General features: G+C 45.3%; 1 protein-coding gene across 3 annotated transcripts in view; it reads right to left on the reverse strand.

Moving 5' to 3' along the window:
• LOC111862948 (protein crumbs) overlaps positions 1-27,068 on the reverse strand; it is a 112,703-nt gene that overhangs the window by 74,985 nt on the left and 10,650 nt on the right. For all 3 annotated transcript variants that reach the window (XM_023848837.2, XM_023848838.2, XM_023848835.2), the window contains exons 2-3: positions 839-1,200; positions 138-327 (exon numbers count right to left, since the gene is read on the reverse strand). In XM_023848837.2, coding sequence (XP_023704605.1) covers positions 138-327; positions 839-1,200 — 552 coding nt within the window. The remainder of the gene's footprint in view (positions 1-137; positions 328-838; positions 1,201-27,068) is intronic.

The following is a 27,068-nucleotide window of genomic DNA, read 5'->3' on the forward strand; positions in this document are numbered from 1 at the left end:
ACCAACAAGAGAGCTTTGACCTTGACCACACTCTGGTCCACTGGATATGTTGCTGAAGATAAAAACCATGAACGTAACTGACCAATCTGGAACATTCAGTTGACCACACTGCAGTATGATCAGGTATCATTACTTACAACTGTTGATGGTATGAGGGCAGGGCCCCCATTCCACATTGTGAGCTTGCACCAGTGGTCTGCTGAACACAATACTTGGACCTTCCAGTAAACATCCAGTGAAGCCCTTTCCAACAATGAGAACTGAGTTCTCATTTGATAACTCAGGGTGGTTCAGGACCTCAGAATTGTAGGTTGAATTGGCAACAACCTGCACAGATACATTTACATATTTGACTGAAGAATCTCCTGCTCAAAATATTTAAAAAAAAAAAAATCAGGACCCATAAGTGGGTAATCATTACTTTGACTAACAATTTCAGATCAGATTCAGTTTAGTATACATGGAAATCACGTTCTGGTATATCCGAAGCTGAATTTGGTCCACCAACATATCCCAAATAAAAGTCTTCATATGTATAATAGGGGGAGTCTACATGTCTACATGTAGAGGGACAGCATTTTCAACATCTCCTGTGATCTGTGAATTGTAACTACTTCATTCTGAAAGTTATCGGCCAAGAGGCATATTGATTCATCAGCAAAATTCGTATCTGCCTCGCAGCCGGCAGTGCACCGGTCGCCGTGAACCAGTCAAAAAAGTAAGAACTTACCTGTATATATTAAACCTTCTTATTAAGAGCTGTTACACCATGGGAACTTACCGTTGCATCTCAGTGAACACAAGATTTTAATCCTTAGCTGCTACCATTCCAACTAACCTGAGAGTGCCCCATGACAGACAGCGTCAGGTTTCCAAGCCGATACAGCAAGTTCACAGTATGCCAGTTATTATCCAGGAACCGGACATTGAGTTGTGTGTCAAAATTCTGTCCCTGGACCATTACCGAGAACAGCAACCTGTCTGTCTGTACGTCCAGAGAGATTGAGTTTCCACCATTTGTCTGAGAGAATAATTCCCCCCCAACACACGTCCGAAAACTGAGTCCTGTATGTCCATGGAGAGAGATTGGTGAGAACAGTCGGACATATGATGAGCCATTGAAGAAACCTTCACTTTGCTGGGCACTGATGGTGTTCCGAGTGTGAAGAAGTAAGGCCACAGAGATTAGGCATGCCGAAGCTGTAACAAAACAACACACAAAATGTTCAGAATTCATCAAATATCTTAAATGCTTTTGTCTCCTCAAATGACATCATTCCTGTACTCTTATTTTGCAACATAACTCAAATTATTTGGATTTGCATTCTGTGCACATAATTTTCACACAGTTTAAATGAGGTCACCTGTAAGAAGTGACAATAAACGAAGTTGTGGTTTGGACACCGGATTTATTAACCACTTTAACACATAATTCGTAAATACAATTAATTATAGCATCATTGCTGACCTCCACAATTTACAGATCACTGTCACACATGCTAAGTCTTTTCTAGCCCACAATGTCTTCACTAGTAGTTGCCTGGCAACGGCTTCTAACAATGGCTGTTCCTCTGCTTCTGGTCTCAGTTCTTCTTTGAACAGCGGCTCCCTTCCAATTGAACTATTCTTCAAAGTCAAAAGTCACAGTCACATTGCAACTGACGGTCAGTCAGTCAGTAAGTCTTGGTGTTGAGCTCCATCTCGGGCCCATGACCAGATATTTATTGCTGTTTGACAGTTACAGTCTTGTTTTTTGCGGGGCGCCCTCTCTGACGAGAGGACGGGTCTGTCATTTGTACATGCTGCTGGCCTTTTCCAGCGCAGTCTTTCTCGGGTCCCAGTCCCTCGGGACTCACGACCATATTGCACTGTCTCAGATTTGAGACTTCCCTTTCCATCGCCTCCTATGACTCGCAGGGTCACGGTGGAGGTATTCGACCCCGTCTTCATTCCCCCATACGTCACCATTGCGTTGTGCTTAAGTAGGTACATGGCCGAATTTTATGATAATCGGTTACTTAGACCGCACGTTGTTTGACGTAGTCACGCTATTTACACGTCTCTCCTCGTACACGAACCTGATTTCGTATTTCTCCAAAGACAATGAATTCGGTGCACGGTTAATTTTGTTTAATATAATTCAAGTTATGTTTGTGTGAGAATCATAATTAAAATACAGATAATGAGACAACCCGGCGCTACATATCACGCGGAAGTGTGTTAAACGGGATCCAGTAATGGTCACCATACTGTAAAGTTGTCTCACCGAACATGGCCTTCGCTCCCCGCCTACTTATATCAGTGCCGAAAGGTTTTATCTCAATATACTCCGCAAAAACAAATAAAGCTGAAGATCTGGGCGGAGAGGAATAACGCCAATATTATCGATTGTCTAGAGTAGATTTTATTCTCGCAACTTCTCTAAGACACGAGTCGTAGGAAGTTACTACAAGCGACATGCATTCGCAGTTACACTGCAACAGAACATGGCATGATAAAAATATATAATTGGCAGTCCTTACATCACATGACAATAGCGATCCTACGGCAATAAATATTACTACATTACTGAAGAACACATTATGTAAAGTGAGGTAAAGTTGTTCTTGTGCTTAACTAATTAAGCACGACGCCATGAAGACGTATGGGGGAGTGGATGTATAGATCCACATTTTCCTGACCTCGGCACTAGTTTGAGGTGAGTGATCACCTTCACGGCCCGGTCGCTTTACCCCCGGTACAAATTCGATAGGAGGCTAGGTTGGCCCTAGAGCCGGTCTGGACGACATGAAAAAGAGAAAATTCTTGTCCCTACCGGGACTCGAACTCCGACTCTTCGGTCGTCCAGTCCGTAGCCAGTCGCTCGCTATACCGACTGCGCTATCCAGACTCATAAAGAAGAAAACATTGACGTAAACTGAGTTAACCTAAATTCGCCTAACTGCTACTAATGATAACAATACGGACGTAGCTGCACGAAATTGTACCCTCCACCCAAAATCATCTGCCCTCATCTCATGCTACCGTCTTCTGCAAATTAACAGCAGTTCTTATTACGCATGGACAAGTTTGCTACTCAACTGTTGACACGGATTATTACTACAAGCAGTTGTTTCTATTACACAGTGTTGGAATTTTATCTGATATTGGTTACGATAGGCTTGTGTTTCTCTTCACTTATCGACGACGTAGCATATCTGAAATCGATATACTGTTAACTAAACTGTGGGACGAGAAAGTTCTAGTGATGCACAGGAAAAGTTTTCAGTATGCGAAACGTGTTTCATTTTTATGAAAATAATTTCTCGAGTCACGCTTTCATATCCCAGAGGCGATGGGAGAATAAGAAACGACTGGAAATTGAGCACGGAGGAAGTGATGTGCTTTAGTCAAATTAATGTATCACTTTCACCCATTGTTCATCCCATTTTCCTCTAGAGTATTTTACGGGGGCAGACACCATCAAATTAGAGAAACGACTGGAATGCTGAGCACGCATTTTAAAAAGCAGTATTAGCAATCTGGCAAATTTACACAATTCAAATCACGAAGCGTGTGACGGCAAGTCACGACGACATCGTTCACGTGCATTCTCAAATCTCTTGTGTACCACGCAATGTAGAAAAAGATCCTGTGTCCATTTCACGCGGATGACACGCGTTCTGCTCGTGCTATGCAGTCTTGACTAACAGCCAGGTCGCTAAACTAACGAAGGTAGAGTTAATCTTGTATCTGTGCTTAATTAATTAAGCATTAGGTCATGAATATATACGAGGGAGTGGAGGTATAGCTCCACCATTATTGACCTCGGCACTAGATGGAGGTGAGTGGTCAGCTTCATGCCACGGCCGCTTTATTCCCAGGGAAATCGCCCCCGGTACCCATTGGATAGGCCCCAGAGCCGGTCTAAACGCTGTGTCGAAGAGCAAAATCCTGCCATGCAGGGAATCGAACCTGGGCCGTCCAGCCTGTAGCCCGTCGTTATACTGACTCATAAATTAATGAATAATAGAAATAAAGACACAGATTCAGAGCACTTTTGCTTCTCACTCGAATTGACTGTTCCAAGATAACGCGTCTATGGTTAACTTAACTACGCTAAGAGCCGAGAGAGCGCAGTCGGTACAGCGACTCGCTAAGGGCTGGACGATCGAGGGGTCGGAGTTCGAGTCCCGGCAGGGCCAAGAATTTTCACTTCTCCATGTCGTCAAGACCGACTTTGGGGTCCACCCAACCTCCTATCTACTGGGTACCAGGGTTCTTTCCCCGGTGGTAAAGTGGCCTGGGTGTGAAGCTGACCACTCACCTCGGTGCCGAGGTCAAGAAAATGTGGATTATACACCCACTCCCCCATACTCCTTCGTGGTGTAGTTCTTAATTAGTTAAGCACAGGGACAAATTTACTTTACGAGCCGAAAGATCGCGAGTTCGATTCCTGTTGAGGTCATCGGATTTTTCAATTGACCTAATAATTCCAGCCACACTATGGCCCTGGGGTCGACTCAGCCTCTAACAGAAATGAGTACCAGGAATCTTCCTGGGGGTAAAGGCCGGCCGGCAAGTAAGGCTGACTTCACCGCCATCTTTGAGGCCACTGTCTAGAAAATGTGGGACCCTCGACGTGTCAGAACTCTGTGGGCCTCCACGGCCTGTTACAGGAATAGCTTCACTTTCTCCTATATGTAGCGTGTATGAGTATATGTGACACGAAGACGCCAAGACTACTACTGTTGTCACCAACAAGGGGACGCAGACTATACACATCCATGGAGGCGGTCATTACTTGGCGAAAGAGAAGGATAAGAACAGAGACGGCAGACGAAGCATTATCCGCTCAACGTGACTCAAGTTTACCAGTTAACGCCAGACTTACCGATGTACCTAACCATCCAGCCATGAAGGTGCACATAGGACGGAATTCAAGTACTTCAACCCTTTAAAGGCCAGTGGTCACTATATGCGCCATCTGCTTTACCATACCAAAACTCTGCATTCTGCCCACAGAGTGTATCTGTGTGTTCCGTACGGTTCTCACAGCAAACAGCGACTGTTTCCCTAAACAGCATTAACCTGTTGGGCTTTGTAGCGGAGATGTAGTGTTTCCTGTGAGGTACGGACTGTAGGTTCATATAAACGAAGTAGAAGAAATCCAGTCCTCAAAGACTAACATCATTTATGTTATCCGTTTACGAGTCCTACCAACAATTTTATTATTTTTAGCCTTCGCTATAAAAAGCTAAAAATGGTATAAAATTGCGTTAACACAAAATTTGGGGACTCTAAATAACATACGTCGAGGGAATCCCTGTAGTTACTTTCTCTGTCACTTGACTGCTCAAGTGCTCTTGCCACTGATGATGTGTTTTATAGACACTGAACTACAACTCTTAATCTCAAATGCCAAGCGATAATTAAATACTGATTAGAAGCTAAGCATGCATAAGCCTCTGGCATCGCCATATGTTATACGTCTCAACCATCATTTTGTGACCTTAAACAGCGTTATCAAATTAACTGAATCACAAGCAAGTCACAATGTTGTAGTCATTCAGAACATAGAAATGACTATTTTCGCTCTGCATCTAGGACAATGCGTAGTGCTTAATTAGTTAAGCAAAGGGACAGCTTTACCCCCCCCCCTTGGCACTACAGCCCCAGTGGGCCTAGGCCTACCTCCATGAACTCCGTTCACTTCGGTTTTACTAGATCTTACACATTCGGTAGGACTCCTTGGGCGAGTGATCAGCTCGTCGCAAGGCCTCTACCTGTACACAAACACAGAAAAACGCACACACACAAACTAAACATCCATGCCCTGAATGGGATTCGAACCCACAATCCCGGTTTCCAAGCGAGCGAAGACAGTACATGCCTTAGACCGCTCGGCTACAGTGACCGGCCAGGGACAACTTTACCTTTTCTTTTACTTTTGTAGGTTACACAATGTCGCATGGCAAGATGAAATTGACTGATGAATTAGAAGAGTGCGGAAGGAACTGGTCATGAATCTATTATAATGAATCGACTTTGCATTTACCTAAAAGGAAAGCATGAATTACCTCATTCATATTGTTCGGTTTCAGGGCTCAGAATAGACTTGGAACATCTCGACAATGAAGCAAGAGTCCTAACCTCAAAACAGTGACGTTAGGCAAAGAAGAAAGAACAAGATCATGACGGTGATAAACATCCGTGTAACAATGATGAGCAAAGGAATGAGGAACATGGCGATGATGCAGAATAAGCAGAAAAAGAGGGAGGAAGAAGTGGAGCCAGTGCTATGGTAGGGCTCCACGCGGCCAAGCCCTCCCATGTTTGCGGAACCTGACGGCCAGAGTCGGCATATCACCGTCACTCTTTGTTCGACGTCAGCAACAAGCGCTAAGTGTTCAATGAACCTGCTGATCAATATAAGAGGAATCCGCTGATAGTCTTGATAAGCAATCTTAGTCAGGAGGCCCACATTCGACCGGTTTCAAAATGAAATGTATTACGCGGCAGGACTGCAACTTTACAGACCAAAGTAGGCTTATACTATTTGTATGTAAGATTCGAGGTTTTCACAGCGGTGACTATTAGGAATGCTGTCTTCTGGGAAGTGGCGCCGTGTACACCTTGTGTGAACCGACGTTTCGGAGGAAAACATTGCCTCCGCCTTCAAGGTAGAGAAATCCACGAGCGAGGAACCAGTGTTAGCAGCCACATGCGGATTCTCAAGAAGCGCTCAGCTCTATGAGTGAGTGATTAAGTACATCCACTCCCCCCTACGCCTTAGGGACACTTCATCTTTTTTAGTATGTGTGACTATAGACGGGATTTGGATTGGTGAATGGATTTATCGACCATCTACAGGTCGTAACTACTCGTAAAAGTAACCATAACATTACTGCTGTTTATACACTTTAGAGTTCACTGGCTACTGTTCCGTCTGTTACTAGACGTTTCCTGGTAACGGCTCCAACAATGGTTATTCCCCTGCCTCCGGCTCAAGTCCTCTCTTCACAGACCCCCGCAGAGAACTCACTTTCCACTGACCTTGTCCGTTCCTTATATAGTCTCAACACGGAACATATAGAAAACACAGCCCATTATTAAGAATCTGCTGCCTAGCAACGGGATCACGTTTACCGAGCTGTTGCCCAGAAACGGGCGTGGTATATTCGCCCATTTCGCGTTCGTTGCATAGCAACAGCTCTACACGCTACAAAAACAACAATAATAATAACTATAATTATAATAATAAAAAGTGGGCACTAACTTCGCTGACAAGCGGCGGTCGCTCGGTTGGTGTAGTTCGCTTGCGGACTATAGGCTGCGGATAATAATAATAATCTAGAAAGTACATAGCCTTCAAATCTGAAATGACAATGAACTATAATCAAATAAATAGCATTTAATAAGACAGACTAATCTGGTTCACGTAAACAGTGTTTCAGAAAATGACTCTAAAGACTTGGGGCGGAAGTGGCGACACATTTTTGGCAGGAAACCCTGAAGAGACCTTATGCGAGAAGAAGAAGAACTATAAGACACAGGGTTAATGTGCACGGACTGCACTGAAGAGGCTCACACGAGTGTTCTTTTTCGCGGAAGTACAGGAACTGTGAAAGGGCCCTTCAAGGTTTCTTAATACAAGTTCGATTTCTGCCTCAGTTCTCAGTACCCGAGTGCGACAACAGCCAACATGCAGGTCACAGTAAACAGACTGAATGTAGTATAGTTTCCACTGGGTAGTGAAAAAGTCCTCAGAGCGGTAAGAAGTGAGAACAGTTTTAAACGGAAAGCACCCAAGTGTGACCGAGTAAGGTCAGAAAGACTGTGACTCACTAAGCGCTGACCTCCAGAACCCCTGGTGGGAAGGACCTGCACTAAGTATCATATTGCAGGGGTTTACAATCAACTCTAAAGCAAATTAACTTGACTTCTAAACCTTATTCATTATAACTGTCGTTATTGGTTTCACTGTAAAAGTGGGTCAAGATGCAATTCTGAGAACGGGAGGTTAAAATGGTGCACAAAAATTGGAGGTTATTAATGGATAACCCATTGAAATTCAAAGGGGAATCATTTCTTTCGTGCTGTAGCAATAACACTCTGTAAACAACAACCGTTGCTAGGTAATGGCCACAACGGATTTGTAACACGCACCAATGGAGTAACTAGCAAGCGGTGTTCTCTACGCGATCCGTGCGGCAGCTGCGTGACGCAACAACAGAAGAACTGTTGGGAGAGGTGTTTCTGTGCGGTCCGTGCAGAAATGTTATAAGCAGGACAAGTCCAGGCTTTAGTCAGCTGTGAGAGAATAGCCGGCCAGTAGCGACGTGAACACGGAAGTGAGGTAGCTACGGCGTTGGAAGCCGTTACCAGGCGATAACCGGTGAAGATACAGTAGACTGAGAAGATTTGTTACGTGCTGTAGTTAACTGCAGAGCGTGTGAATTAGCGACAGTGCTATAGTTACACGTAGTTACGAGTTGTAAGTGTTCAGTAAATCCAATTACTAACACAACCCCCGTCTATATTCACTCCATATGTGACAGTACCTTCATCCTCAACCCTCCTCTTTCCTTTATTTTATCCTTTCATGCTTCTAAACGTCGACATAGGCACGTAGCAGCCCATATTTGGGCTGGAAAAGAGATAAAAATCGTAAATCTCCAACAAAGAAATGCATTACGCGGTAATCTGACAACGTCGCGAAACTCGGAACTTTATGTTGAACAACTTCTCGACATTGAAAATCATCTTCAGTGAAATTTACGCATATATCGATCACTAATTTGTGCAGACATCGATTCTCTTATTTCCGACAGCCTGTCTCCACAAACCAAAGCATTCACAAGAAACTAGTCACCACAAAACCTTCGACCTTCTTGTGTTATAACAGAATGCCAAGCACAAACAGCACGAAACAAACGTAAAACGATCAACAACCGTATTACTGACACGTCAACATGATCGGCCTTCATACTGTCACGTGTATGAGTGACTATAGATGGGCTCTGGAGTGATTATAGAATTTATTGGGCCCTTCGATACAGTGCGTGATTACACTTGCACACCGCTCCATTATTGTTGTGCAATTGTTGACGTGGAAACGTGCTTGTTTGTGAAGCTGTCACTTAGCAACGGATGCTGTATAACTATTTTTTCGCGGTCGTTGCCTAGCAACGGGTCTACATGCCACAATATGTTCCTAGATGACATCGCAGATAAACTGTAAATGACCCCCTCCCCTAATGTTATTTCGGCTGGGGCAATTCACTGCAACGAAACTGAAGTGGAAAGACAACGTATTTGCTCAAAATGATATACGAAAAAGTGGGATGACGTAAGAAGAGGCTGGAGGAAACTGCATAATGAGGAGCTACATGATTTGTACTTCGAGACATATATTAGTAGAATTATCATATCCTACATTGTCATGGGGTACAAATCCTATATTCCTAGATAGCTAGCCCCGCTTGTTGTACTATAATTTTATTAGACAGAGATTCACAGCACTACCTTTCGGGGTTGTTTTAACCCTTCCATAACTTTATGTATCCGGGATGTAGTACGGACAGCTCACATGGCTGTGTATACCAGAGGGAATGTTCATGCTTGGAGATGCGGAACCTACATCACGCACCGCCCGAATAGCGTCTTGCATTATGAGATGTGTAGTTAGTTACAGGTGTATGCACCATTTGGGGGGACAGGACGGGTACTCCCCTGTCTCATATGCAAAGGGATGAAACTCTACCCCCATCTTTTGTACGTTAGGCTTCAAATACCCGGCGATGGACGCTAGGATGTGGACACATCCAAATCTCTCGCGAGGAGTTACTGTGCCAGTCTGTATAGAATTTCAGACTTAGCGTCAACTCAATCAGATCTCCGTGTATTCTAATCACAACCTTTGAATTCCTAATAAACTTGTTACACACTGAACTGTTACCCTGGGCTTTCGCTCTTCACTGACGCCTTACTGACGCCCGAAATCAACCAGCAAGCATCCTCCCGACCCGAGAGTCACCACTACGAACGCGGGGACAAGATATGACGGCATGATGGACTGATAAAGCGTGCAGCAAGGGAGAGAAGTACCTACAGCTTGGCGACAGGAAAGCCTGGGGAAGACCTAGGCGCATGTAAAGGTAAAGCTGTCCCCGTGATCAACTAATTACGCACCACGACATGAAGGCCTATGGAGGGAGTGGATGCATAGATCCACGTTCTCTTGATCTCGGCACTAGTTGTAGGTGGGTGGTCAGTTTCACGAAATGGACCTAAGCGTATATAATAGGATAATATTAAAAAAGCAAAAAAGGTAAACCTATCACTGTTAACAGACCGTGGAGGACTATAGGGTTGTCAGATGTCGAGGCTTCCACATTTTTCTAGACAATCGGCTCAGAGATGGCGGTGAGGTTTACAGTCTTACGCCCCGGCCACCTTTTACTTCCACGAAGATTCCTGGTGCTCATTTCTGTTAGAGGCTGAGTAGACCCCAGGGCCATAGTGCGACTAGGATTAGGTCAACTGAAAATATAGTGACCTCATTGGGAATCGTAAACGTGACCTTTTTGCTTGTAACATAGTGACTCCGCCAACTACGTCATCGCGTGCCCTAGGATAATATTAAAATGACCTAAATTAAACAAGATTGGAGGAAGTGACCTGGATTCATCTGGCTCAGGATAGGGACCAGTGACGGGTCCTTGTGAACACGGTAATGAACTTTCGGGTCCCATAAAATGCTGAAATTTTCTTGGGTGGATGAGCAAATATTAGCATTTGAAGGAGGACTTAGCTCCATGCAGTTACTTCGTGACATGTCCACTTCATGTATACACGGCCCCCATGACCGGAAAGTATCTTGACCCAAGAGTGCGAAAGTGATAGACAATCAGATCGAGTAGGGTGATATATAGAACGAATGGGACAGAAGAGAACTGTACATGAATTTTTAACTTGAATGATCTGAGGGAAGAGTAAATTCGAGAGACCTAAGTGTATGTGGGAGGATAATATTAAAATACATCTAACCCCGGGACCCACGGCATGATGTTGTGAATTCAATTCAACTCCCTCAGGACGTGGACCTGTGGCGGGCTCTTGTGAACACAATAATGAACCTTTCGATTCCATAGAAGAAGCCGAATTACTTGATGAACAGAATAACTATAAACTTTTCAAGAAATAACCTGAATCACGAATTGTGACTTAATAGGCAGAAAGATGGCCTTTAATCCTCTCAGCGCTGAGTTTCATTTAATAAACATATTTTATAATGTGTTTCTATACTTCTATGCCAACCTAATTTAAACTGTCCTAATTATTTATCTGAATTGTCAAGGGATGGCATAGGAGTTTATTTTCGCACGTGTTATAAAGTTCAGAATATAAATGAATGATGTTCCTCAACGGTATATATCGGTGGTAGCATTCAAAGGGTCAATGACCTAACATCGGACGATATATGAACCTTATTGCGACAATGATGGTTCGGTGACGGTGGTGATGATGACTGTTTTAGGCCTTCCCGCATAATATTCATTAAGGCTGTAGAGTCCTAGCTCGGAAGGTGCTCAACTTCGAATCCCGGCTTCGAAGAATGGCACAAGGCAGCTCTGGAAGCGGATGCTTCCAGCTCAGAGGAGTGAAGGCAGTGCAGGCTTGTTCTACGTGAGGAGCATAGCCACAGCTCATCATACTGCCGCTTACTGACAAGCACGTCGTGCTTTTCCTCATGACACGCCACATCTCACTGCATTTCCCAGCCCATCTCTCAAAACGTATATCACAGTACAGTTTGGTTGTGCTTAATTAAGTGCGGCGCCATTAAGACGTATGGAGGAGTGTACGCATAGCTCCATGCATTTCTATTGGATAGATTGCCTGATCTGCCCCAAGAACAAGTGTGGACGCAGTGTACAAGACGAAAACTTTTTCCCATGCTGGGAATCGAAACCCAACCCCTTGACCGGGGTATTTCATAGACCCCTTTACATTGAACGTTGCGGTCCACTGGTTACCACACCTGCCTCGTACTGAGAAAAAGCCAGACTCAAATATTGCCTCAGGACTGGCTATATTGACTGTGGCTTTCGTGGTTTTCTAAGACTCCCAGGCGAATGCTATGATATTACCTTAAATTCGGCCATAATCAATTCCTTTGACACCCTTTCAAAATCATTACTCACTAATCACCTTATCATTCGACTCTGTATACTTCATCACAGACCTACACATTTTCAAGATTAGGTGGTATGGACTGGATTGATCTGGATCAGGATAGGGACCACTGGAGGGCTCCTGTGAACACGGTAATGAACCTTCGGGTTCCATAAAATGCTGGAAAATTCTTCAGTAGCTGCGCGACTGGCTGCTTCTCAACAAGGGCTCAGCTCCATGGAGTTAGTTAGGCCGATATACTGCGATATTAACAAGGAAAGCAACCATACCCCGGACGAAGAACGGGTATTTCTTCTAATAATTCGATCTACAGCCTTTCGCAAATTCACAAGACTCATTAAAACCTTCCAGCCGTACTATGGCCCTGGGGTCGATTAACCTCTAACTGACATGAGTACCAGGAATCTTCCTGGGGATAAAGGGTGGCAGGCGCGTAAGGCTGACCTCACCGCCATCTCTGAGCCGATTGTCTATGCAACGTGGAAGCCTCGACGTGTCACAACGCTATGGGCCTCTACGGTCTGATACAGGGATAACTTTACCTTTTCAGGTTATAAATAAATATATTTCATGCGCGGGGGCACATAAGCGGTGTACAAACATGACTGAACTAAGGGAAATCACGACAGAAATAAGATAAAAAGAATCCAATTTGTTCTGTCTCCTGTCACGTTTCCAAAATTGCGTCACAATTTTCTGTACTGAACAGAACGTTGAGGTATAACCACTACAAATTAAGGTGAGACTGATTCCATCTTCAGCTACAGTGTTCACAGAGAGACCTTCCGTTGGTCCAATCTTACACGTCTCAGCCCTTGAGGTACATTTTGAAATCATGAGTTCATCGAATACGCACGACATGAACTTCAGAAATTCTGTGAACACATCTACACAGAATTACTGGGTTCTGGATTTCTCCATTGTCCGAAATTCTAGGTAACAGAGGACACGTTTCGGAAACTGGATCTGTTTCCGTCTTCAGCTGAGAAAGGAAGACATCTACGCAGTTGGGCCCCTTAAAAAGAGCCAATCTCAATCACTGGACAACTCCTGTCAAATTTATCTCTATTACCTAGAGTGTCCTCTATTACCTAGAATTCCGGACGATGGAAAAAGTCCAAAAACCCAGTAATTCTGTGTGCCATCCGCCATCGTCAGAACCCTTTAGAGAATAAACGTCGTTATAATACTCTACGTGTATTCTATTTTCGGCAACAGTCGACACTACAATACCGACTGAAGCACAGACACTTCTCACGGCCGTTTATTGCTGCCTACTAGTGACAGCTACATAACAAGCCTTAGCTATTTACGGGGGGGGATGCAGAGGAAATATAAACATGACGCACTCAGGACAAACGCCCCTGTGTAGTGTCCGGAAGTTCTGCTTCTTATGCAGGAGGGTCCAGGTTCAAATGTCTATTGTGAGTGGTGTTTACGTATTACGTGCCACTAACGCCAGTGACTGGAGACTTCAACGCTACTTCAGACGAGGAACTTGTTGTTACCCTGTCCGTAACGCGTAGGAAGCGATTATCTTCCCAAAAGTCATTCTGGAATTAAGAAGGGTTAACTAAGATTTATTTTATTTATTTATCTGCTTACTGTAACGGTCCCTCTGGCTCAGGAAACAGAATTGTAGCGGGCTGTTGTGACAACGGTAAAAAACCTTCGGGTTCATATACGAGGGAGTCGCAAATGGATACAAAACGTAAAACGTGTGATATTCGAACCCTGATGAAAAAGCATTTATTTCTCGACATATCCTCCACCAACACTGATACACTTGTCCCGTCGCTTTACCATTGCGTCGAAATCCGCAGCATAGAAATCTTTTGACTGTTGTCTCAGCCACTTCCGCACCAGGCCGGGCACCATTTGCGACTTCCGAATGTCCTTGAGAGAATTTCTCGGTCCGGTTTTGAACCGCTTTAAGCGACAAATTCTTCCCACCTTAAACAGGAAACTTTTCTTTATGAATATCCTTTGTATCAAGGCCTTTTGCCCACAGAAAACGTACAACATTTCGCTATTCTTCGGTAGTATAAGCCGCAAGCACGGTCACCACTCTGACTATTGAATCCAGCCTCTGAACATGCGCATGCGCGTCTGCTACCTAGACTGTCAGGAAACTGAACTGTGCTGCTACCTAGTGATAACACGTAGAAAACCTATTACGTCCATTACAGCTGTTTTACTTCCATTTGTGACCTATTTACTGATTCTCCCTCCTAAGAGCTGGCAATTTCTTAACTAGATGACTCACTGTTGTCTTCTTAAGATGGTTTTGGCTCAATGGAGTTAGTTCAGATAACCTACTTGTTTCCCTCTGTTTCGTGTTTCTGGCTTTCCTCCTCATTTTCTCCTCTTACATTTTTACTTTCTACACCTACTCCCATCCATCATCCTTACCATTCTTTCATGAACTCTTTCAATACTCCCTCACTTCGTCAATCTCTGTACAGCTCAGTCAGTACAGTGACTAAGCCACAGGCTAATTTAGCTAATTCTAGACTGGCTTTCCTTCTACATTTTTGGGACTACAGAAATTCTTCGGAAAATAAAAAGTTTCATTGTAGTTCGGATTCCGTTTCAGACAGGGCAACAACAGTAAATCGTTTGCTCAATGGCTACCCGTTCTGCGGAAAGGCGAGCCGCTGAGTCATGGGCAGTTCTTCCACAAAATAAGACAAAAGAACGCGTTATGAACGTTAGGAAGGAAATTACATGACTTCCTCCACTGCAGAATCTCGCGATGCAGCAATAAAGTCAGGCAGAAAAATTGAGGTAAAGGTAAAGTTGGAAGCCGCGCCATAGCTCAAGCGGTTAGTTGCTGGCTTCTCACCGCGGCGGCCCGGTTTCGAGCCCGGGTCTGGTCAAGTGGGATTTGTGGTGGACAAAGTGGCGCTGGGGCAGGTTTTCTCCGAGTACTTCGGTTTCCCCTCCCAATCTTCATTCCACCAACTGCTCCACAATCTCCCTCACCTATCATCTGGGGCTGGTAAAATAGGCCAGGAGTGGCCGCAGTACAAGGGACTTAGTCCCACCCCACTATCAATAAAAAAAAGGTAAAGTTGTCCGTGCTTAACTAATTACGCACTACGCCAAGAAGAAGTATGGGGAAGCAGACGTATACGAGTAGATACAAATTTTCTTGACTTCGGCACTAGCTAAAGGTGAGTGGTCAGCTTCGCGCCCCAGCCGCTTTACCCCCGAGGAAAGAACCCCCGGTACCTATTCCACAGGAGGCTGAGTGGACACCAGACGTGGAGACGAGAACATTCTTGACCCTACAGGGACTCGAACTCCGACTTCACTGTCGTCCAGCCCATAGCCAATCGCTATACCGACTGAGCTATCCCGGCTCCCATTTCTTCAGGAATTAATATGTGGAATATTAACTGTCCGGATCGCGTCTTCTGTCGCTACTTTCGACTACCGATTCTGCTGAAATTTTATTCCATTCGGTCAGCAAAGCGACGGGCTACGGTTGGACGGCCGGGTTTCCATTTCCGGCAAGACATTTCTCTTCTCCGCGGCGTCCAGACCGGCTCCGAGGCCCACCCATCCAGCGGTTATTGAGAGATCTCTCCACAGTATAAAGCAGTCGGGTCGTGAAGCTGACAACACATCTCCCATCTAGTGCCAAAGTCGCGACTTGTGGAGCTATACCTCCACTACAATACGGATTACTTTACCTTTAACCTGTTCGAAATGTGAAAACTAGAAAGTCGAGGAACCGGCAGGATAACATTAAGATGCATCCCTGGGACGTAGGCTGCAATGACAGTAGTTCCACAGGCCTAGGGGCAGCTGTACTTAATCACTACAGTTTTCGTAGGTTTGGCATAGGTCTATATTACTACTACTAGCTCAATCGATATAGCGACTAGGCCATTGGCTGGACGACCGAAGAATCGGGGTTCGATTTCGGGTACACGTAGACATCTCTAGACCACCCAGCTTCCTATAAAAAGGGTACAGACGTCGCCTACCCAAGGTGTAAAGGGGCCATGAAACTGACCATACACTTCATCTATCGCTGAGGATAAGAATGCATGGAGCTATACCTCCGCTCTATTTTACACCTCCATGACGTGGTGTTTAATTAAACACCTCGTCGGATTTGATGTTCTCACGGCAGTGAGTAGGAAGAGCCCGGAGTTCTCAGATGTATCGCCGTGTAATTCGGAGAAGGACCGACGTTTCGGGGAACATATCGCCTCCATTCACAGTACTGAAGAATAAGCCAAGCTAGAAACTTGCTACATGGTTCAGTTTCTCGTTTGTTCAATGAAATCGAAAGTTAAATTTGACTATATCCCGAGCCAATTCAATCCACTCCGCACTTCCGTCCCTTCTTTGTGTAATATAAATTTTAGCCTGCTTTCCTTATTTTGAAAAAATGTAAGAGGCTTACGCGATGTCCACGCTGTCTGTGTGTCTGTGAATCCCCCTCTCTCTCAACTTCTGAATGCCTGAACCAATCTTTATCATATATGTATGTATATCATGGCACCGGAGCCCATCTGAACGGCTTACTACAGAAATCCCTCCGATCAGTTTGTGTGTCTGTATATATCCCGCCTTTCGTTGCTAGGCAACGGTTCGATAAACACTTCCCTGGGCAACGAATACACGAAATAATAGAATTGATGGAGGCGTGTGTCTGTGTGTCTGTGTATCCCCCTATCGTTGCTAGGTAACTGCTCAGTAAAAAAGTTTCCGCGGCAAAGATTAATTTTTGGAGGTGTCGTTTTCTATGCGGTTCGTGTCGTATGAAGGGAAAGGGGCGATTTGTTCTTCCGAGAACTTCTTGTAATATTACCACTTTATCTATCCCTAGATCTCCCAACTGGTACCTTCATTTGAAGTTTTCCACACACAATTCACTGTGCAGTTTAAAGAATACTTCTGCAGTAGGGGTGTCTGCAGTGGAACCTCTGCGATGTGAACCGCATCGTGCAGCCGGAAGTAGAGGCCTCCGCTGTTGTAAGAAACGGCCAGCCGGCCGGCAAGAGTACCACGTACTCGTGTTTACTAACTGTTGGGGCTGCCGCCACGACCAGCAAGACGAGGCAGAATGACGAAGTCGGATTTCTGCGTCACTGGTTCCCAGGCGGTTGCGTACCTTCAGCACACGCTGCAGTGCTCTCAGACCAACCGCGGTCCATGCACCTTCACGCCGCTTCAAATTGCTAACTCTCTGGTGGCTGAACCCGATATTACCAAAGCCCGCCACTGGGCGCGATCCTGAGCCAGTTCCATCCACCTCGCACTCTGTTTCCATAATATCCATCTTACTAATTAACTAACTCTCTGGTAGCAGAACCCGAAGGTTCAACACCGCTAATACCAAAGTCCATCACTGTACAGGATCTTGAGCCAGTTCCATCCACTCTCATCCTCACAACCCATTTCCCTAAGATTCATCTTACTAGTAACCGGCTCCATGGTAACATAAATTAATTTTCTTTGGGGGGGGGGCCTCCGCAATAACCTCACACTGAAACTATTCATGCCAGGTTTCTACAAAATTATGAACCAAGAATGTTATACACTTTGGGTTAATGTGTAGCGAAAATCTGTGCATAATATAAGATTTTCTTGGTTCGATTCCTGGCATAGTTAGGGATTTCTCTCTTGTCCCCAGTGTCCAGACCAGTTCAGTCCCCCACCCACGTTTCAAATGCGAGGGGTTACCAGGGGCTCGTCCCTTAGGGGGAACAGCAGTCAGGGCGCGAAGATGGGCACACGTTCTATCTAGTGCCGAGGTTAATGCGTGGACCTACACCTCCTAACTCCCCATACGTCTTCGAGACATTGTGCTTAATGAAGGATAGGGGCAACTTCGCTTTTCACACGATTCACTCTTAATGTATTCACGTTTTGAAGACAAAGCGCTGTGACATCATTATACTTTATCATCTGGACGAGTATTTGTGGTCTTTACATGGGCCGTCACTCAGTGCTCGGCGGGGGGGGGGGGGATACGAGTTATGTACAAGCTCAGCTAAAAGTGTGTAAAAAGTAAATTTGTCCCTGTGCTTAATTAATTAAGCTCTATGCCAGGACGACATATGGGAGAGTGGAGGTATAGCTACACTTTTCTTGACCTCAGGACTAGATCGAGATGAGTGGTCAGCTTCACTCCCAGACCGCTTTGCCCCAGGGACCCATTGGCTGGGCCCGAGAACCGGTCTCGACGTTGTGGAGAAAATAAAAATCTTGCCCTTCCGGGAATCGAATCCCGGCAGCTCAGCCCATAGTTGTACCGGCTGAGTCAATCGACTCGTCGCTAAAAGTGTGTTATGAACCTAAATTCAGTCATTACAATGAGACTCATTTAATGATGAAATATTTTCCTTCAGAAGCTGCTAGCCCCACATCTGATCCAAAAGGATTTCTTTGTTTTTTTTCCTTGGCACTAGAGCCCCAGTGGGCCTAGGCCTACCTCCATGAACTTCCAAAAGGATTTACTTTGAAGAATCAAAGGCCCTGCCCTAATCCTCTGAAGCATGTGTAAGTGAAAGTAAAAGTTACTTTACGACTGGCGGTTTATCGCCTATCAGTTCGTCTTCGCGTTAAGCCCCTTGAGGATCACGACCAGAGATCTTTTTTTGCAGCTGAACTCTTGCAGTCACAGCCCTTATGTAACGTCCTCTCTGACGATAAAATGGGTTTGTCTCTTATGAACATGCTTGGCCTTTCGTCAAGTGTACGTATCGCACATACAGCGTGTTATTGAAATCTCTTCCTTTTGCACTATATACACGTATGAGGCCTCTGTCAGTACAGGCTTTGCAAAGATCATCCCTACCTTACGTATTATCTAAATAATATTTAAGAATTCAGTCTGTACCTCACAGGAAACATTACGTCACCGCTACAAAAACCAACCGGTTAATGCTGTTTAGGGAAACAGACGCTGTTTACTGCGAGAACCGTACGGAACACACAGATACACTCTGTGGGCAGAATGCAGTATATATAAGAATTCAGTCCGCACCTCACAGGAAACATTACGTCTCCACTACAGAGCCCAACCGGTTACTGCTGTTTAGGGAAACAGCCGCTGTTTATTGTGAGAACCGTACGGAACACACAGATACACTCTGTGGGCAGAATGCAGTACATATAAGAATTCAGTCCGCACCTCACAGGAAACACATTACGTCTCCGCTACAAAGCCCAACCGGTTACTGTTGCTTAGGGAAACAGTCGCTCTTTACTGTGAGAACCGTACGGAACACACAGATACACTCTGTGGGCAGAATGAAGAATTGCTTATTTTAAAGTTGATGTGGGCGGTACGTACATTACGTTTTTGGAGTTGCCCCTAAACTCTTAAGCATGCCATCTGTTGTAATTCTTTAAACAGAAGACATGCCAGCAGAGAGAGAAAAAAAATCCAAAACGGAATTCGAACCCGCGAGCTCTTACTGAAACTAAAATGAAGACATGAGATAGCACCGTAGGTACCTTCTATCCCTCCAGCCCACGTTGACAAGCAACGCCCCTTTCTCCTCGCATCAGATTTCATGTACCTAACCTCACAGCTTCTTGCAGAAGGCGGCCTCCCATCTGCAACTGCCCACTCTATATCTGTCAAGGTTACCGGGTACATGTAAAACTGAGTTACCTTGCGCATTTCACAACGTGTTTGCCTGATTTGTCAATAGGAGACATCTCGTCCCCTGAGTACTGGAGTGTTCTATCTCCACTTCTGGGCGAAAATGAGATAACGCCCTTCCCTCATTCGCCGTATTGTGTTGTATTATCTCCACATACTTTTCCTCAGGATCATCTTACTTGCAAGTTTAAGATTTCAGGATGTGTTTACCCATAAGGCAAATTTTTAAATAAAATAAATATCCATAGACATAGCACGCTCTAGCGCTCAGGTGACGATAAAAAAACAACAATCAAATTCGTAAGATTTGAGGTTTTCACACAATATCTATACGGTGCCACATCCCAGAAGATTGCTTTCTTCAACACTTAAATTATAATTAATTAATTAATTAATAATTATAATAATAATTTAAAACCATATCAATAATAATAATTCGTTTTTTTAATAGTTAACAGCCCGAAGGCCAATGTTAGCATAATCAGAAGCAAAAGGTCAAACAAAACAAATAACAGGCTGTGAAGGCCCATAGGGTTGTGAGACGTCGAGGCTCCCACATTTTCTAGACAATCGGCTCACAGATGTTGGTGAGCTAAGCCTTACGCGCAGGCCGTCCTTTACCCCCAGGGAGATTCCTGGTACTCATTTCAGTTAGAGGCTGAGTCGAACCCAGGGCCAAAGTGCGGCTGGAAGGGTTAGGTCAATTGAAAGAATCCACCTTATCGGGAAATCAAATCCGTGACATTACGGCTTGTAGCATAGGGCCTCGACCAACTGCGCTACTGTGTACTCCCAAACAAAAGAAATACTACACACAAAGATAATACTAGGTAAAGCGTTCCATTTATAATTATAATAATACTAATAATAATAACAATGTGACTGGAAGACACCTCGAACAGTCTCAACCAGGAAGACAAGGCCCAAGAAACTTGGGCATGTAAGTGAAGAGTGTCACCCAAGAACCATCCTTCTGGAACCTTCCACGCGCTTTCCGATTCATTATTCACTAGTCATCATCTTCTCATCTTACGATGCCACATGGAAGCAACACATTTCTCCGAAACGTTGGCGTGTGTCTAACCGAGCACGGCGTCGCATTGCAGAAGCCCGCGGGAGTCCTAGCACTCACCGCCCTCCAACTGCAAATCTCTAAGGCACTTTAATTGCACGCAGAGCTGGCTTCGTGCGACAGCAAACGTCATCTTCAGGACTGCAATGTCAGTGTAAATGCTACTGTATCTAACGAATCAACTAAGTAATGAACACATCAACCGCTACTCAATACTCAACCAACTAAAATCGGTATGAGGATGGGAGGTGGATGGAACTGGCTCAAGATCGTGTCCAGTTGCAGGCTTTGGTATTAGCGGTGTTGAACCTTCGGGTTCTGCTACCCGAGAGTTAGTTAATTAGTAAGATGGATCTTAGGGAAACAGGCTGTCAGGATGGGAGGTGGATGGAACTGGCTCAGGATCGTGTCCAGTTGCAGGCTTTGGTATTAGCGGTGGTGAACCTTCGGGTTCTGCTACCAGAGAGTTAGTTATTTAGTAAGATGGATCTTAGGGAAACAGGCTGTGAGGATGGGAGGTGGATGGAACTGGCTCAAGATCGTGTCCAGTTGCAGGCTTTGGTATTAGCGGTGGTGAACCTTCGGGTTCTGCTACCAGAGAGTTAGTTATTTAGTAAGATGGATCTTAGGGAAACAGGCTGTGAGGATGGGAGGTGGATGGAACTGGCTCAGGATCGTGTCCAATGGCGGGCTTTGGTATTAGCGGGGTTGAACCTTCAGGTTTAATTAACAGACAGTTATAAAGTCGATGTATCGTCAAGCGTCACTTGAACTGAGAGTCAAAACAGCAATGAGCTCTGTGCGAACGTTCTGGCGTCATGTTCCCCCAGCTGAAGGAGGTCAAGAGAATACATCTGACCAGCAAGCGTCTCTAGAACTAGGACAACCAACCCTTGACCCTCTAGAAGCAATTTTTGCAGGGCTCCATTGAGACTGGCAGGATGTGTTGAGTAATGCTGAATTCCTTGAAATGACTGTGATGTTTGGCTCCATGCAGTAAGGGCACAACCCAACGTAGCGACTCCTCAGCAAACCCTGCTGCTAACAGCAATCATAAGAATACGATTCAATGCGAGATTGTGGGTGATCATGGGGGTGATTATGAACATTCCTGTCTTCTGGGATGTGATGCCGTATAGTTTGGTAGGTATCTGCCAGATAACAAGGCGTCAGGTCCCAGAAGACAACTATTTTTATAAGTATCTAATTTCGATTGAGTTCCTACTCAGGAAGTCACGTGCTTTGACAGCGGGTTATGTTGAGGCATTTCCGCAATTGTCTTCAGCCTCTCCAGGAAAATACTGGCATAGCGTCTTGAAACAGATCGCGATTGTTTCCTCTACAATTGGTTAATTCAACTCAGTCCACCATTTGCAGGTACATAGTTTCTGTAGCTGACAAAACGTCGTTTAAATAAACCAGCGAAGAACATAATCAGTGAAGAGGATATTTTTTTGTGGTCGCTTTCGAACTGGTTAGTTGGAAAATGGCTTATGTCCGATTCTGCGAAGTGGACATATTCCCTTTTGTAACTAACCGATTCATACATACGACATGAGATTATAAAGACGCAATCAAACGCGTTCTTTCCGTAGTACTCCCTCGTGGAAGTATACATATCTGATGTCGAACTTTGTGACAACAGAAACGGCACTAGAACTGTCTGAAGGGACCTCAGATATTAAATTTCATCAAAATCCGTTCAGCGGTTCTGGGATGAAATATGCGAGCGGACGGACTGACGGGCAGATATGACCTCCCATATTTACACGTCGTGAAAGAATAATTTCAGGCCCCGACCGCTCTAACCCGGGGGGACAGCCTTGGTACCCACTGGACAGGAAACGGCAAGAGGACTGCCCTTGCCTCTGTCAGGAACCGAACCCTGGCAGGGTAGCCACTGAATTGACTGAGCTATCCGGAATAAGATACAGTGGAAGGGAGCTCAATTACTGAATACGCTGGCTCAGACGATAATGTATCCGATTTGCACTCGGGGAAGTACCTGGGACGAGTCTGAACATGATATCGTTCATCCTAAGGTCTTTAATGGTGTTACACAGTCTCTCCAAGACAATTCCGGGATAGTACCTTGAAATATGCCACGACCGCTCCCTTCCCCGTCCTCTCCAATAGCGTCAGCCACTGAAAGCGTCGTTAAATAAGCCGTACACAAAATAAAGAAAGAATTGAGATGACTTGTGCCGTTGTTGACCTGAAGTATTAGTATCCGACCGCCACGAAGCATATCCGAAAGTACACTATCACAAGTAACGAGACCGTTCTCGTGACACCAGGGTACATCTGACAGTGGTCGCCATTACCCGGAGTAGCGGTATGTCTAGAGCAGCAGCTCCCAATCTAGGGAGCTGATCCCCTTAGCCAAGATACAAAGACGCGACCTCCGGAGCACGAAGAAAAGTGCCATTAGCTTCAGGCAGCGCGTCCGAAATAACCAACGTCATGGAGCTGAGCCCTTCGTGAGAAGCCGCCACTTGTGCAGCTACTGAAGAACTTCCCAGCATTTTATGGAACCAGAAGGTTCATTACCGTGTTCACTGCTCTCTATCCTCAGGCAGATCAATCCAAGTCGGAGGCCCTTTGTGACATTTCGTAACAAGCTATTTTTTTCGGTGACGTGCTGTTAGCCCAACGCTCAACCCCCAACCTGGAGGACCACCCATGTCGGCTGTACGCGACTGCTTATTCAGTATAGTCGCAACTACCTTTCATATCTGGAGGTCATCATACGCAACGTGAGGACGCGCCATGCCGCGGTGACAAGGGACTCACCTAACATGGACAGGGCGTCCGAAATACTTAAGTAAGTATATAGGCGCATGCGAGTGTGGAGAAACCTAACATTCACGTTGGCCCGAATTACGGAAATAAACATTTGAAAACGTTTCGAAGTTTTAAGTGCAAACAGTAACTTAAAGAGACAGGATTTGAGGTTCTAACAGCTGTGGTTATGATTAATTTCATCTTCTGGGATATAACGTAGTGTAGTCCGTTGAAAGTCAAGCGAAATTTCGAAGGAACATGTCACCTCCATCTTCAGGGATAAAGAATAAGCGAAGCAAGAGACCAGTATGAAGCAGGCAGCAATCAAAGCTATATATTCCTCCGAAACGTCGGTTCACTTTTAACGGACTATATGGTGTTATATCCCAGAAGACAGAATCCTTCCGGAAGGTGTGTTCCACTTTTTGAGTAATGGTAAAAGTGGAGGTGTAGCTCCGAGCATTCTCGGCTCATAGGAGGCTGAGTGGGCCCCGTAACCGGTCTGAGCGTCAAGTAGAAGAGAAGAATTCGCCCTCCTGCCAGAAATCGAATCCCGGCCATCCAGCTTGAACCAATCGCTATGCTGCCTCAGCTGCTCACATTTATATGAGACCTACAGGGTTCTGAATGCTATGGGCACAACTAGATGGCCCGCAAGCTTGTGCTGCGCACTGCACCATGTTTCAAGGACCCCCATTGTACGCAAAGCAATGATCTGCTTTTCTTTTGTCTCCGTAACCATACCAAAAAAAAAAAGTTTGATTGTATTTATAAATTTAGAATTGGTACAACACGTCAGGCCTCCGGGACGCATATTTTGTAACATGAAAAGAATGTACACGCAATGTTACGTCAATACCGACAAACCTGTAAGTGTCTGCACGAGCCCGCGGTCTCCTGATTGCGAGTCCAATTATATGCTGCAAATACAATCTAATAACTTTCTAACGATGATGTAACGGTCTACGCCTCCATGCGATGATCGCAGGACCGAGGGCCCGTCCTCATTAAGACCATTACGTCATCATTAAGAAGTTACTATATTCTACTTCGTCTATTCAGGTAAAGGTAAAGCTATACCTGTAATATGCCGTGGAGGCCCATAGGGTTGTGAGACGTCGAGGCTCCCACATTTTCTAGACAATCGGCTCACAGATGGCGGTGAGGATGTCAGCCTTACGCGCTGGTTGGCCGCCCTTTGCCCCCACGAAGATTCCTGGTATTCATTTCTGTTAGAGACTGAGTCGACCCCACGGAAGGACTAGGTAAACTTAAAAAACTTCATCGGGACTCGAACCAGCGACATTCCGGCTTGTAGCGTAGTGTCTCAACCAACTACGCTACCGTCTATTCATGTGCCGGTGGGAAATGCGGACATTCTTATACAGGACCTCCTTTTCCGTAAGCCTGTCTACATGCATGCTCTTTAATACAGTAATGAGTCTGTATGGGGCCAAGGACAGCTCACTCGATATAGGGACTAGGCTATGGGTGTGGGTTCTATTTCCGGCAGGGGCAACAGATTCTTCTCCACAACGCCCAGACTGACCCTATGGTCCGTAAAATGGGCTGCTACCACAGGTATAAAGGTCACGTCTATCTAATGCCAAGTTTAAAAACGGTGGAGCTATACCTCCACAAGCGATATATCTTCATGGCAAAGGTAATGTAAAGTTGTCTCTGTGCTTAACTAATCGAACATTATGCCATTAAGGTGTATGGAGGGAACGGATGTACAAATACAGATATTCTTGACCTTGGTACTAATTGGTGATGATCAGCTTCACGCCCCGGCCACTTTATCCCGGGGGAAAAGCCCCCGGTACCAGTTGGATAAAATGCTGTCTGGACGACGTGAAGAGGAGAAAAATTTTGCCTCCACCGGGACTCAAACTCTGATCCCTCGGCCATCGACTGCACTATCCCGGCTTCCATACGCCTTCATGGCGCGATAATTAATTAATCCCAGGTAAAAATTTACCTTTACCTTTTACATCAGTCGGTACAGTGGCTTGGTTACGGGCTGGACGAAGAACCGGGGTTCCACATCTAGTGGGGGCAGTGATTTTTCTCCATACCCTCCACGACGGCTCTGAGGGTCACGCAGACTCCTAATCACTGAGCATGGGGTCTCTTTTCGAAGGGATAAAGCGGTGACCTTTCACGCCGTGCTGTTTAATTAAGCACAGGGACTCGCCTTTACATTACATTTACCTTAGTTAAGTCCAAGGCAAAACCGGGCAGGATGGCCTAGCGGTAAAGCTCCAGAAATGTGTTCGAGAGTCGCTCGGTTCGAATCTCGAACGGGTCATCGGCAACTGTGACTGACGTTTTCCATTATTTTCCTCAGTCCCTTAAGCCAAAAGCAGCGACTGTGCCTCGAATAGGCCACAACCGTGTCTTTCCCAATCTTTTTTCAATTCATTCATCTATCCACCTGACGCAACCGGCAACGGTACAAAAACTTGTTTTCTCTGCTGTCTTCGAACAGTGGCGCTCCGTACGGGGGAACTGGGGAAACATATGAGAAGCGCAGATGTAGAACTCTGGGAGCCACAGACGGACAACCAAGTGGGTTACACTTACAGATCTGGGTCGCCTGTGTAGATCTGGGTTTCTACTGTGTTTCTACGGGTTTGACTCTCTCACCCTGCCTTCAGACCTACAGAACTGATACAGAACATTGCCATGTGCAGCCACTTGTAGGCGTTAAGTGCGGTATTCTGCTACCTAATTCGGGACACAATCAAATCTCACTTCTGCACGAACTGAGGTTCCTACAGCGGTCGTTATGAAGAGGTTTGCCTTCTAGGATATTATGCCGAGTAGTCCGTTGAAAAATCAACCGATGTTTCGGAGGAACACGTCGTCTTCATCTTCAGGGTCGAAGGATTAGCTGAGCAAGAAGCCAGCGTGAAAGCACTGCTTGCCACCTGCCTTCACGCTGGATTATTACTTGGTTCATTCTTCGACACTGAAGATGGAGGCGAAGTCTTCCTCCGAAACGTCACCTAACTTTCAACGGACTACAAGGCGTTATATCCTAGAAGATACAACTCTTACTTCTGGTTCTTGTCCTGTCCTCAGATCTCCATATGCCTTCTTCTTGCACCGTTTCCGTTTAATGAACGAAAATTCTCCACTCACATGTTTCCTCTTCACAGGCTTTATTATTCGACTTGACAGTTGGTTGTTTGTGCACCCATGAGACAATAAGGCCACCTACAGCAATCGTGTTGACACACAAATGAATTCCTAAAACAGCCATGTTTCCAGACTTCACAATAACAAAACAAATGGCTGTGCATGTTCCGGATGTGAATTATCGCCAGGAATTTAGGTGCTATACAATGAACAGGGCCGCGAGGCGTCGCTAGGAATTTCCCCAGAACAGTTGGC

This window comes from Cryptotermes secundus, unplaced genomic scaffold (assembly GCF_002891405.2).
Source record: "Cryptotermes secundus unplaced genomic scaffold, Csec_1.0 scaffold763, whole genome shotgun sequence".
Lineage (NCBI taxonomy): Eukaryota > Metazoa > Arthropoda > Insecta > Blattodea > Kalotermitidae > Cryptotermes > Cryptotermes secundus.